This window comes from Folsomia candida, unplaced genomic scaffold (genome assembly GCF_002217175.1).
Source record: "Folsomia candida strain VU population unplaced genomic scaffold, ASM221717v1 Fcan01_Sc044, whole genome shotgun sequence".
Lineage (NCBI taxonomy): Eukaryota > Metazoa > Arthropoda > Collembola > Entomobryomorpha > Isotomidae > Folsomia > Folsomia candida.
Genome location: NW_019091236.1, coordinates 380,724 through 395,711, shown reverse-complemented (window position 1 = coordinate 395,711; position 14,988 = coordinate 380,724). Strand labels below are relative to the sequence as shown.

General features: G+C 40.0%; 1 protein-coding gene across 1 annotated transcript; it reads left to right on the top strand.

The window, feature by feature from the left end:
* Positions 1-878: 878 nt before the first annotated feature.
* On the top strand, positions 879-4,659 carry LOC110861683 (cell wall protein DAN4). The gene is made up of 5 exons (XM_022110807.2): positions 879-1,340; positions 1,443-2,619; positions 2,691-3,126; positions 3,468-3,690; positions 4,040-4,659. Exons 1-5 carry the CDS (start codon positions 879-881, stop codon positions 4,568-4,570), a joined length of 2,829 nt encoding a protein of 942 aa, XP_021966499.2. The 3' UTR covers positions 4,571-4,659.
* Positions 4,660-14,988: the final 10,329 nt, after the last annotated feature.

Below are 14,988 nucleotides of genomic sequence, written 5' to 3'. Positions count from 1 at the left end.
AAAGATAACGCTCCAAACGTACCTCATTCTTTACCCATTGAATGATTTTTGCCGTAAATTAGGAAACAACTTATTAACAACAAATTAAGAAACTCTTGGACATAAACAAAATCGGAATAATGTCAGTGGGTTATAGAGAAAACCGTCATAGAAGCTCGAAAAACGAGTGGCAAAGCGCTCATGGGTGGATCTCGACAAAATATTTTCTCCATTGGTACGGAAATTGTATTTGGACAACTCAAGGACTAAAAAACTTCGGTATGCTCATCGTTAGTATTCCACAAACGTTTGATTCATGAATGGATTTGATTCATGAATGGATTTTCTACAGGTTAAAATAGCTTGACACTTTCAATAAGGGGACAGTCCATACGTTATACATTAATGGGCTATATGGAGACATCTATCCAATAAGAGGAAGTTGATGCTTATAAATTTAGTCAAGAATATGAGAATATAACTATAACTATATAACTTTATATATGTAACTATATACCTAGGTATAAAGAATATAACTTAATCTTCGATTTATATAAGGAATGAAGTTTGAATGAAGAAACATTTTTGAACAGCTAGTGAGATTACTTGTTGCGTAAAAGAAACACAGAACTGCTAATTTGTAGCACGCATTTGTGTGTGGTACCACGCTTTACCAAATTTGACTCAACCCCTCGTCTCGCATCAATTTGTTAATCTAACTACTCGGAAATCCCACTCAAATTTATTTAGTGTGGGGGATTAATTGGTTGTAAACATAGCTATCCTAATCTCCCTTTTGACAATTTTATCCTTTAATTTATTTGGCCTGCTTAGTATTTAAGGGGAAATCTGAACCCAGATCAAAACTTAAACGTTGCAGCAGAACGGATTGAATCAATATGCAAATCCTAAAACTGTGCGTCTTATTTTTTGCTATAATTTCGGCGAATGGCCAAGAATACAGGGACCGACTGGTGCTGGGGAACAGGGCTGAATTCCTGAACTATTTTGACACCGAGATCGACTGGGATATGATGGAGGCTAGCCCCGCCAGCGGACTTCCGGTCGAGCCAGGCTCCGAATATTTCTACTTGACAAGATTTGGCGGGCAGGATGAAGAGGACGACGAGGTTGTAGACGACGCGCAAAAATTCTCCTTCAATTTTCAGATTCACAAACACATCTGTGACGTCAATGTTTTAAAGATGTCGATCCGATATTGTAACTTGGACACGGAAAGTGTCATTGGGCCCGTCCCGATCTTGGGGAGGAAGGAAGGTGTCGATTTCCACACTTTGAGATCGCACAATATATTCGCGTGGGATCATGACGAGTTTTTACTGGACCATACGGCGGGAACGGTGAGATGAACAAAGAAATATCTCGAAGTCTAGAAATTTTGCAAAAATATGCTTAAATATTCTGGGTGATACGTATGTAAGATGTGATTTTATGGTATGTAGATCTATTTTAATGGATCGCTTCATTTGGATAGTTCTTTGTATATTGACGAGATCGTGCTGTGGCATAATGGTCATTCTGACTGCCTAACGACGACAACTGAACCAACTACACCGACAGAAACAACAACAGATGAGGATACGCCAGTAACTGAGTTAACGATCGCAGCAACTACTATGGAACCTACAACTATACCAACGGAGGAGACCCCAATAATTGAGGATACCATTACCATTGCAACTGAAGTAATTTCGACGACTGAAGTAACAACAACAACTGAACCAACTACATATACTGAACCAATTGCGACGATTGAACCAACTACACCTACTGAAACAACTACAACCCATGAACCAACCATAACCACTCTTCCAGCCATAACTACACCAACTACAACTACCCGTCCAACAACAACTACACCGACTACAACTACCCGTTCAACCACTACTACACCAACCACAACCACCCGTTCAACTACAACCACTCGTCCAACCACAACCACCCGTCCAACTACAACTACCCGTCCAACTACAACTACCCGTCCAACTACAACTACACCAACTACAACTACCCGTCCAACCACAACCACCCGTACAACCACAACCACTCGTCCAACCACAACTATCCGTCCAACTACAACTACACCAACTACAACTACCCGTCCAACCACAACCACCCGTTCAACCACAACCACTCGTCCAACCACAACTATCCGTCCAACTACAACTACACCAACCACAACCACCCGTCCAACTTCAACTACACCAACCACAACTACCCGTCAAACAACAACTACACCAACTACAACTACCCGTCCAACCACAACTACCCGTTCAACCACAACCACTCGTCCAACCACAACCACTCGTCCAACCACAACCACCCGTCCAACCACAACCACCCGTCCGACCAGGACTACCCGTCCAACAAGGACTACTCGACCAACTGTATCCAGTTCAACCACAACCACTAGTCCCGCTCCCACTAGCACCGCCACTACTACAATCCCTTCAACTACAACCACCAGTCCGACTACAACCACCAGTCCGACTACAATCACCAGTCCGACTACAACCACCCGTACAACTACAACTCCCACTCCAACTACTACAACCACTCCAACTACTACAACCACTCCAACTACTACTACCACACCAACCACAACTAGCCCTACTTACCGTAAGTTAGTTAAAATTTTCAGAGGTAGACCGCCATAAGTCAAACCAATTTAACCTTTTCATTCCCCACAGACAACAACTGCAACAGGTACTCATCGATGACCACCTGTCTCGCCAACAACTGCTCGTTCTGCACCCTTCCTACCTATACTCACTTCCGCTGCGACACCTACCAAAACCTGGAGCGTTACAAGTGTTCCGGATTTGCATGTGGGTCCCCAGTTATCAAGGTCTCGATTGATCCTAACCTCCCGCCGCCCCCAACCCAATCCCTCACCCTTTGTCCTAACGAGAACAAGACATTCGACGTTACCTTCAAACTGGAGTCCCACCCCATTGACGTTTACGTTCTCGTCGACCTCTCCGGTTCCATGGATGACGATCTACTCAACCTGAAAAGCTTAACTTCTCACCTCATCACAGCTGTTCAAGCGATGGGGACCAACTTCCAGATTGGGTATGGCGTCCACATTGATAAACCCTTCAAATCGTTTGGTGGCCCATGGGCGTAAGTTTCTAAAAATTAAATTTACTGCATGCATATAATGGCAAGTTGGATTTTTTGGTTTCGCTTATGTTAAATTATTAATTCTAGCCAAAACATAAAATGGTTCCTCTAGACTTCGCACCATAATATGACGTACATACATACCTCATACATACAGAAATATGTATGTATGTATGAATATACCTGTGTTTGAACAGATTCAGCTTTTCATTTTTGTTACGCATTTAGAGATTTTGGCACATTATGCAAATCAAATTTTTTGTGTCTGAATGAAATCCTATTTTCATTATTGTTTTTCAAATGGCAAAAATTTCGAGAATTGTTTATTTTCTAACTTTCAGTACCAGCTTCATTAACTCGGTGCCACTCACCAAAAATGCAAGTCTATTCAGGTCAGCTATTTCTCAGAGTAGGGTGAGTGATGGCGGTGATCTTCCAGAGAGCCAATTGGACGCCATGTATCAAGTGGCAGACTGTACGGCACAGATTGGCTGGAGGAACAATTCCCACCATATTTTGCTTCTCATGACGGACGCCAAATACCACAAGGCGGGTGATGCACGGGTAATTTGTTAACCCCTTCGGTTTTACCGCCGTTTATTCACGTTTTTTGCCGTATGTGTAATATGTTTAGAGTTTTCATAACACGTCCACATGTTAAAATTATAACTTTCTGGAAAATTCGAATGATTGAACAGATAGATTGTTCAATAGCCCGTTCTTTAGTTTTTAATCTTTAGCGTGCAGAGACGCAAATTGACGTTATTTAGTCGGTCTCTCTTTTTAGAATTTTAAAACAATTAAGATTTGGATTCTTAATTTGTCTCTATTTCTGAAAGTTTGAATAATAAATAAAACTAAATTTCTGATTTTTGGAGTTATATATTTAATAATGTACCCTTCCTGTTCTCAGGCGTACCTGCCAACTTTCAACAAACGCTGTGCCCTATCCCCCACCGGTTCATACAGCGGCCAAACACACTACGACTACCCATCCGAGCAGGACGTCATAACGGTCCTCCGCAACAAGACCATTGTCCCAATCTTCGCCGTGACTTCAGACGTGACCAGTTCCTACGAGGGCCTAAAACAAAACATACCCAATGCTGCGATCGGCGTCCTCAGCAGTAATTCTGCCAACGTGGTCGACCTCCTAGTCGCCCAGTACAACAAGATCAAGCAAACGACTAGGCTCGAACGGGTTGGTTTGGACGATAGGACGCTCAATATTCGCTACTTTTCGGCCTGCAATGGTGCAACTTTGCAAGAAACTAATGTGTGCAATGCACTCGGATACCAAGGATCGGTCTCGTTTAGAATTTCCATTAACCTACAAGATTGCCGGAAAGGTGGGGGTACGAAATCAGTCCGAATTGCACCGCAAGGTCTTCCTACCGCGTTCCAAGTAGCGTTCAACGCAATTTGCGAAGAGTCCTGGGGTTAAGAGGTTCATTGCATGCAATGAAATATTCCTTACCTTACTGATTTAAGTTGTGGAAAATAAATTTAAGTGCGGCTCATTTGACCTTTTTTATATTTTTCCTGGAAATACATATTCATATATGTACTTACAAATTCATATCATTTTGCTTCTGCCCACTGTGGCGGACGCAACTAAGCTCGCTTCTTGTGATAGCTAACTCTAGGCGAACTTTGTGTCCCCCATTTCACTTTTTACTAATTTTATAGGGATTTATGTTTCTGACGTCCTTAAAATAATAAGGGTAATTCCTGTCCACGTCCAAATAGCCAAGCACAATAAGAAGTAAATATGAAGGTAAGGTCGGCGTCGAGAAATTGACCGCTCCAATCCGTGTGACAATCAGAATAAGATTAAAATGGAATCATTGCGACGAACAGGAAGAATGGCTTAGGGGGACGCGACATTGTCATACCTTTTCCAACAATTTCCACTCCAGTGGAAACAGGATGAATCAGCGCGTATTAACTGTAAACGTCTAACAACAAAATCGGTTAGTGTATACATATCTTCTCAATTAAGAAGCATTATGGTTTTGTACAATATTTTCCAAGCACCAATTGTAAGCTGCCTAGTGGAATTGCTTTTAAGCAATTGAAGCCTTAGGAGCTGATAATCATTTTACTAATGAATTTCAGAATTAAACACGCACCATATATTTATGGGTCATAGTTTAATTACAGAATTGTTGATAGTTTCCACATATTATGTGGAAACATTAGCCTACTTTGCATAGGCTAGTACTAATCTGCTAACATGGGACACTCACGACCTGTCGTTTTGGTCCAGGGTACCCACTATGTTTTTTAGAATCTACTAGGACCCCAGATGAAGGATTCATTCATATATCCGTGTAAAACTCATATTTGGCGCCATTTGTGGCGCCAAATTCGCCAAATTTGAATGTTTTTATTTTTGAAACCGCCATAACTTTTGAAGTCCTGGACGGATTTTAAAAATATGTGGCACAAATCATGACAAGGAGTTCAACTTTCGTATCCAATGATATTTTTTCCAAAATTATCGCTTTTAACTTTTCGCAAAATTTCGTAATTTTCTTATAAATGGGGTTCGTCGAAAAAATGCTAAAAATATTTCAAAAATTAGCAATTTTGTATGTTTATTTTTTTTCTAAAAAATTTCGACTTTTGTGATCATTTTGAGCACAAAATTTTGAAAATCCGACATAAACTGCAAAAGTTATGGGGGTTTGAAACTGGTCGAAAATGCAAATTTTTAAGTTTGGCGCCACGCCATGGCTCCAAATATGAGTTTTGCACAGAAATATGAATGAATCCTTCATCTGGGGTCCTAGTAGATTCTAAAAAAACATAGTGGGTACCCTGGACTCAAACGACAGGTCGTGAGTGTCCCTTGTAAGTGGACTTACATCAAAGACGGCGGTGTGATATTCACCTGATATTTCTAAATAAATAAATAATCAGACGATTTCATTATTACCTCAAGTAATTAACTAATGCATGTGTATTTTCACTTCATATTTCTATATGGTTAATTTTATCGGTGCGAGAAACATATTTACGGTAGTTTGTAGTTGCAAATAATTCAAACATTGTACGGATTCTGTCCCTGATTATTAATTGGGATCTAGTGTTGACTGAGGTTTACGGTGGTTATTTTTTCATGACATTTTTCCTGGTCCCGCCAAGTTGGGTTAATTTAACATGTCTCCTACTTCCAACCCTGACAGAATATTTAACACCAGAAACATTAAAATTTCCAAAAACTAAGTCAAACTAATTTAATTAAAAACTAACTTATTGATCTTTTCTAGGCATATCCACGTAAATAATGTTATGCAGATGGCACGCCTTCAAAATATTGACCTATTAAAAAGTTTCAACACACAATTTTTGTACGTTGCATAAACATATGTAAATTTGTTTACCTGGAACGGCATGCTTTAATTATACTCCACTTTTATTAGATTACGGATTACAGCTTGGTTTCTTTTAAACCAAGGTCTGGTTAATTTTTATGTTTTCTAAGAAGCAGGGTTACACACTTACATATATGTAGTCCAAGATTTAACCAACCGATCGCTAGAATAGCCTACAATGTCGGCCTTAGTACATGAATTGGTTAATCAGGAAATACGTTGACTTATGCAGACTTTCTATGCTACCTTATGAGCGTTGATATGAGAATTTGTACATAATTCAGCTATGTAAAAGGAATAAACAAACCCGCTTTATTAGAGAGTTGGAGATTCCTTGTACTCTGACTGTAGACTGTACTGTGGACTCTAGATGATGACGTCATCAGCTTTTTGTACTAATTCTACAGTCTACAGTAGACAAATTGAAACAGTTTGTCCTACTTGTTTGTCCTACAGTTTGTCCAGCTCAGTTTGTACTACTGTAGAAAAATCAATGGTTTGCAAGTAGGATATCTCTTGAACGCCTCAATATAATCAGATGCCGTTTTCGCCATTTTGCTTCTAATTTTTGACCCTAGGTCGAGTTCAAAGATGGGCTCCCTGTGGTCAAGGTCAAGGTCACCTTGGCGTGAAGTAAACGCAAAATTGTACCTTAATTTTCATATGCGTTCGGTATTTTAAAGGTAATCTCACCAAGAATTCATCGTCGTCAATGCTTTTGACCTACGACCAACCCATGACCGAAAGGACGAGGTCAAAGGTCAAAAGTGAAGTGTTGACTGTTTTAGACGTATTAAGGCGAGAATTTAAGAAATATGCATAGTTTTAACGTATGAAGACTCCGTTACCATGTAGACGAGGTCAAAGGTCAAAAATGTTAATTTTTTATTTCGACCGTGCAGACGTAGTTTACTTTGAGGATAGGAGTTCAGAAGTTACTATCATTTCGGCTTATATCAGCCTGGTGACCGTTTTAAACGAGGTCGAGGGTCAAAAACTTGGAATTTTTAGTTTTGATCGTTTTAGACGCACATGGTGGAGGGATTCTCATTTTGTATATCATGAGTTCATTTGTCTCAATTTTTGACTCATCATCTATTTCGCGGAGTTTTACAATACAATTTTTCAGAGTACAAAATTTTGAACATTCTCCAGGTTTTTGATTTTTGTACTAATTTTTGTATTGTACTGTAGTCACAGTACAGTACCAGTAAAAGTACAAAAAATCTCCAACTCTCTATTAGCTCAATCAGTAGAAAAACTCTAGAATTAGGAAGTTATCAGGCACCAATTATGCATGGGAAAACCTCCTCAATATCCTCATTATATCCACGTTCGGAAATTTTGTATGAAATCTTGTGAATAGCTTCCTTCAGACCTGTTTTTCCGCCTGCAAGATGCCGACCCGCCTCGGCTTTAAAGCCGTATCTGTACATTTCTCGGCCAACTCATACCTTCCCAAGATGCCGGTTGAATTTGACCTAAAAACGAGGCAATTCAGCTACACGAAAATCACGAAGGCCAACCTTTCCAAGTACGCGGCCTGGCTGAGCGTCGTTTTCTTTTTCTTCTACTTCATCAGCATTGGGCACTCGACATATATGATTGTCCGTCAGGTTATCAAGCCAAATCCGGCCGTCAAGATCAAACATATCTTTCTCGCAGTGATGATGAATACCGCGGGGAATATGGTGGTGGGAACGGTGATTTACGTTCTTTGGAGTGGCAAGGAAGCCGTGGATAGGGTCAACTGGTTGATCCGGCGGTATGATCAATTCCAGACAGAAGGTAAGTTGGCATATTACACTACTCATTCGAGAATTAGACTGTATCGTAAATCGTTGTTTTTCTGTCTGCCTGCTTCTCAGTCGGTGTGTTTGTATTTTTGCCGGCTTGTCCTTCTGGCCTTTTGGGTGTGTTTGTGTGTGTTTGTCCGTCTTTCTACCTGCGAGACCCTGGTGACTTGTTTCACTGCATAGTATCTCGTCCAATTTGCACTTCCACCACTACTGCAAAGCCAATTGCTTCACCCGAAACCGTGGAAAGTTGATTTTTGTCTTTTTTTGTGCCCGTCAGACATGGGCGGATTGTTGCCACAGCCAATATGGAAGACGACTTCAGGCGAACTAGACACATTCGGGATAGCGGCGTACGCAATGCTTTTCCCCCTCTCATCCGTTCCATTGTTCGCGACAATATTTGGACTCGCGGCAAATTTGGATGTCTATCAATACCTCTGGCATGATATCCTTCCCGTTAAAGTGGTGAACCATCTCTGGACTCGAATTGTGATCAAATTCTTCTCCGGAATATTGTCATACATTGGTTTCGCGGAAAGTTGTAGGATGCTGGGACTTATGGGAATCTTGGCCATTGCTCCAACCCAGTTGATGGCCCGGATCGTAAAAACATTGGCGGAATGGAATGTCGGAGAAATAAGGTAATTTTCGATTTACTCATCCAAGTTTTACCATGACTGAATATGTTACTTGCAATTTGCAAAGGATGCCATTAAATTGGATGGTTATCAATATGCGATCGATACTGACACATTCTAAAAAAAATAGAAAAAATCTCCTATATATTTTACCCGTCAAAGTATACATGGCTATTGCTCTAAATCTACACAGGTGATAACTTGTAACAGCATCCTTCCAACAAAAAATATAATGTTTACTTTTTTATTTGAATGAAGAGATGGTTATGTTACAAAGAAAGACAGTATTGCATCATGATCCAATACCTGGTGAAACTCACAATTCTGTACACCCGTTTTCTAAATTTCGTACTCAACGTTAATAAGAATAGACGATATGCGATAGCTTACAATTGTTAATTACCCCAGTACTTCCTCAAAATCGGAGGATCAGATTATAGGTTAAGTTTATAATAATAAAGAATTAATACTAATTAAGGTTTGGAATTTGCAGAAATAATTCTGACCATGCGCTCCTCCGACTCCATCGCACTTACCTGGACTACGTCGAAATGAAGATCATCGAATTCACGTTTCACGGGTATGAGGCGACCCTCGCCTTTGAGCTCATCGAATGTGGGGTCTGGCTCTGTGCGGCATCAATCTTTGCAACCATTCGGTTATACAACATCCTTCCGTTCGGCTTCTATGTCATGTTTCCCTTCTTTACGTTCGCCATCTTCGGGATTTCGCAGCTTCTTCTGCCCGTCGTTGCCGGGATTCATGAACATTCGACGAAAGCTCTGGCCAAGTGGGTGGAGCAGCTGGAAGGAAAAGGGTTCAATAATCACAGGTGCATACGCCGACAATTCAGAGCCCTACGTCCGGTGCGTTTCATTGCTGGGTTTAGTGGGTTCACATTCTTCTTGCTGGACAGGTCGGTCAAAACCTACTTTTTGCGAAGTATACTGGATAATACGATAACATTGTTAATCGGATTGCCCGAGGTTGAGAAAAGTCAGATCGAATTCAAATATTAGGTTGCTGTATGTTTACAGCAACTTACTCTAAATATGCAAGAAATTTATCCCCACGAAGAGGAATGAACCTGAAAGAAAATTACTGATTGTGAATGAAAATTATCAGCAAGAAATCGGAATGAATGACTTTTAATTTAAAATAATTATTAAAAAGGTATCACCGATAGTGAGCCAGAAATTTGGCGTAAATGACGTATCCATAAGCTGGCTAAAAAATAATAACTTATAATTTTTATATTTCGTTGGGTTTCACACTTTTGTGTCACAGATTTATATTGGATTCCATGAATGCTTAAAATCAACTTTTGCACCATTTGGGACTACTTTTAGTGCAGTCGAGCCAAAATTATTAGGTACAACCACCTGGCGACACTAGGATAAAAGCCCATTAACTAAAACATGACGTGCTACAGATCACACCACCGACAACACCAACACCACCACCATCACATGTTAAACACGCTTAATTTCCTTGGATTTATCCTTATTGCTGACCTTTGGATGAGCGGGTGAAGGATCGCAAATGATCTTAAACTACTCTAAATTCATACATATGTATGTGCATACTTACGTAAAAAAATTGCATAAAAGACGCATAAAAATTGGGCAAAATTTGACATAAAGTGGCTGATGAAATAGGTATGTACATAAATGCATAAACTTTTGCTAGAATGCATGAACATTCATTGCAAAGCATTCGCTAAGTACATAAGTACATACATATATCCATACGTGGCCTGGCCTTCAGAAAGGTCAGCATAAGCAGTTCTGTGATGTTAAGTTTTATCACAGAATAATAAAATTCATGTATGTAACAGAAAGCTCTAAATGCACAACTTTGAGTTGATGTTATATATACTTAAAATTGTTAAGCGAGTATAAGTAAATATGCACATACATAGGTGCATACATACACAAGTAAATATGTAAATATAATCGAACTACAAAAACTATGAAAATCTTGTTACAATGGGATGTCTCCCCACGTATGTATGCACTCCGATTTTGGTTAAACTAGTCTCAATCCATCGCAAATTTGATTAGTATGAAATTTGCCGATTGCCCTATATCCTCAAATAATATATACACCCGCTTGGCAAAGATATTTGCATCCTAAGAAGAGAAAATGGGCGTTTACTGTGTCGAGTTTTGGACTCGTTTTCTACCCCTTGAAATTCTCAATTTCTACACGACATGTGGATTTTCTCTATTTTTATTGTTATACCAGAGTCCGACACAGTTCAAAATTTTATGCCACGTTGCCATACCTGTGCAAGTGAATTTCGCTTCACTCAACCTCACTCATTTTCACCTCGAGTAAAATTCCCTTCACTCCCTTCACTCACGTGAAGGAAGGCTGAGTGTGGCTTCACTGACTGATAAATCTCCTTCGCACTCCTTCATTCCCTTCACTCACTCAATCCCTTCACTTCACTCATTCCCCTCACTCAGCTATTTTCCTCACTCTTTCTTTCATCCAATTAAGTCCCTCGTGTCATCATAATTTTGGCGCCATCTAGTGGGGCAATGTGAGACTGGGGTGGGGCAATGTGAGACTGGATTGGGGCAATGTGAGATTGGGCTGGGGCAATGTGAGACTGGACCGGGGCAATGTGAGACTGGGCTGGGGCAATGTGAGACTGGGCTGGAACAACTTGGGACTCGGTTGGGGTAATATTAGACGGTACTATGTTAATATTGCCAGGCAGATTTCAGTATGTAAACCAATTATCTACCCTATATTCCTTCACCCTTCTTCCCCGGAGACGAAGGAGTGAAAGAGATGAAGCCTTCATCTCCTTCACTCCTTCACCCTTCATTCCACTCATTTCTCATTTGGGCCTCCCTCATTCACATTCACTCACTCGATCACAGTTTTCACCTCCCTCACTCAGCTTCACTCTCCTTCACTCCCTCATCGTGAATGAAGCTTCAGTTTGGGTAAATTGAGTGAAGCTGCACAGGCAACGTGACGTTGCCGATACATATGTATATTGGGTTTTCTATCCTTAACAAGTTGGATGCCATGCAGCCGAAAAATTACCAAAAATACACGCCACTGTCGACATTGATGAATTGTTCTGCGCCTCTGTATCATACTTCATACGTGAGTAAGTAATTAAATTCGTGATTGATTGATACTAATTTGTTCAAAATCCGAGAGCATACACTGTGAGACCTCCTCGGTTAGTGTCGAAATGGAACAGATATCCAGTCGAGGAAAGCTACTAAAATTATTACACGCAATTAAAATTATATAATCCCATAAGGCAAAAAGCATGAAGTGTTTGTTCATTCATACATTCATTCATTCATATAAATACTTCACTCCGAGCAGTGTAGCTTTCACTTGTGTCTACAATTCACACAAAATGTCAGCCAGTGAAACAGTCCAAGTTGCGATTTTCTTCGAAAGGAATGGCCACACCGCCGAATTACCCGGTGTCTCGTATGACATCACATCCGGCGTTTTGCTGGACTCCAAGAATGGGGAAGATCTGTCTCAAGCCTACCCCGAACTGGTGGGATCATCAGCAAAGCTCAGGTTCGACATGGGCCCCGTAAAAATCCCGGATACGGGTGAAATTGTCCGATTAGCGGGAGATATTCCACTAATTCAAAGATATTCCCCCCGATTTCCGGGAAATGGAGTGTCTGAACTAGAGCAACTGGTGCGGAAAGCGGGGTGGGATATTGTCTCGCACGTGGGGAAATTTGCTCTTGCAGATACCCGCAAAGTGGGGAAACTGTGCAAATCCTTACTTCACTTCATTACCGGCGTGATTCCGAGCGGGTTTGAGATTCCGTGGGATAACTTGCTACCGGTGGTGGACGTGTTTATCTTTGTATTCTTGGTGGACGATAAGTTCGATGAGGTAGGTGGACGTTAAGCTGGTCAATAAACAAAAATTCTTCATTGTCTATTAATTGGAATTCATAATTCGTTCGAAGTTATAAAATAATTTTTTGTTGGTTATTCATTCTTGCTCAATTGGTTGTACATATTAGACGGATTTCTCAATATTCCCCACGTTTCGGATTAAGCATAGCGTGCAAAATTAGAAAAAAATAATGCAACTATTCGTTTATCCTTCACGAATATGTATGTATGAATTAATAAATATTTATTCAATACATATTAATTCAATCAAAAATTTAAAAAAGGATTATCCCTCGTTATACACGAATTTGCGTGATAATGAATGAATAATTAGTCAATCTGTATTATTGAATGTGAACAGGTACAAGAGGGAGAGGACGAGACCTCAGGGGTGGAAGAGAGTAAATCTTCCTGGTTCGAAATGGCGGCGAGATTTCGGTCGCTGGATGAATTCGAGGTGAACGAGGAGGACAGCCTGTGTCGTTTTGTCGAGGAATGTAAACGAGGACTGCGCCGGATGGAGAATTTTCCAGGTGAATCGGAACCCGTGAGGAGAGCGGTGGAGGAGTGGTTGGTCAGAGAGGGGAAAGCCCTCGAGGGCACAGGTAAGCAATTTAATTAAGGGTATCATTCGATTACGTTGTAATCTTTTACATGCAAACATGCACATAAAACTCCTATGCATAAATCAAAGTTTCGAACTCGCATGACCTTATACATATTAGCTTTGGAAATGTGGAAATTTTTAGGTTTGCAAAGTTAGGATGTTAGAATGATGATTCTTTTTCGTGAATTATAAAATCGTAATAAAATAGATAAAAAACAAGCAGTAGAAATTACAAATCTTGAACAAAAACCCTAGAATTCTAACCTCATAATTTATAAGTAATAAATTATCGATTTTTGGATGCAATAACTTTTAAATAATTTTAATTTAACCTAAATCAACGGATTTTCAAAAGATTTCAAAATCACAATTTCAATTCATGAAACATGGGAACGTTATGACCCAAAGGATCAATTTTAAAACCCGCGTACTATGAAGCTCTATCTCTTAGAAAAGATGTAGTTTATTTCAATTATTTTTTTTACAGCAGGGGAAAAAACAGCTGCCGCCTATCTCGCCGAACGCCGCTACACATCCGGGTTCAAGTTAAGTTGTGAAGTACTCGCGTTCAGCTTGCACATCTTCGTAGCTCTGGAACACCGGGCGGATCCCGTTTTCAAAGAGTTGGAACACCTGTGGGCCACCCTGGCCGGGCTGGCGAACGATGTTTACTCCCTCGCTAAAGAAGTCGAACAGGGCGAAGAGTCCAACTATTTGCTCGTGGCGGGAAATGGTGCCGAATTTTCGAACATTTCGACCTGCTTGGGTCACCTTTTAGAAGTTCGAATGCCCGAGATGATCGAAACCGTTAAGATTTTGGACGAAGATCTGCTCCTCAAATATAAAAGGGATGAAAATTTGCGGAATTATTTCAAACTGGCGAACAATTCGTATGACGCGATGGTCAAGTGGTCCCCGTGGTCGGGTCGGTTTGGTCGGTTTAAGGAAGGAAGCATTAGTATGGCTTTTACGCAGTATTAGAGAGATTGCGAATTACCAAGTTTACAGGAGCAATAAAAGCTTTACTTCAAGTTACATGGGAACCTTGTAGCGAGCTCTATTAGAAAATTAAGCTAAAAAATTAGGAATAAGCAGAAAGTTATTTTTCTCTTGAAATGCTTCTTTGAAAAAAATGCTGGCTACAAATTTAATTTTAAGTATTTTCATCTACTGGGCGAACGCCCGGGCGGAGGTGGGAGTGGATTAATGATTTTAAAAGGACAGTTAAGTTTGTACAGTTTGAATAGTAAAACTTTCTTATGCTCACATACAATCATAGGATTTATGTAAGAGAAAGATCAGTAATAATGAGAATCAGGAATTATATAATTTAATTAAAATGAGTGGTTATGGATGTTACATAAATACTTGTACAACTATTGGGATTAGACGAATCTGAATCGAACAATAAAATCTATGGAAAATATCAAAATGTAGTTAAACGCATATTACTACTGTGTGTTGTAATTTTTCATATTTTTGAAATGTAAAAACTTATTACGAAATGTCCAAAATTACCCTTTCTCCATAAAAAACGT

Bases quoted from the DNA above. Each gene is read 5' to 3' on its own strand.
- LOC110861683 (XM_022110807.2), top strand. From the start codon at position 879: ATGCAAATCCTAAAACTGTGCGTCTTATTTTTTGCTATAATTTCGGCG. The intron at 1,341-1,442 runs GTGAGATGAACA...TATGGTATGTAG, and splicing joins TGGACCATACGGCGGGAACG to ATCTATTTTAATGGATCGCT. The intron at 2,620-2,690 runs GTAAGTTAGTTA...CATTCCCCACAG, and splicing joins CACAACTAGCCCTACTTACC to ACAACAACTGCAACAGGTAC.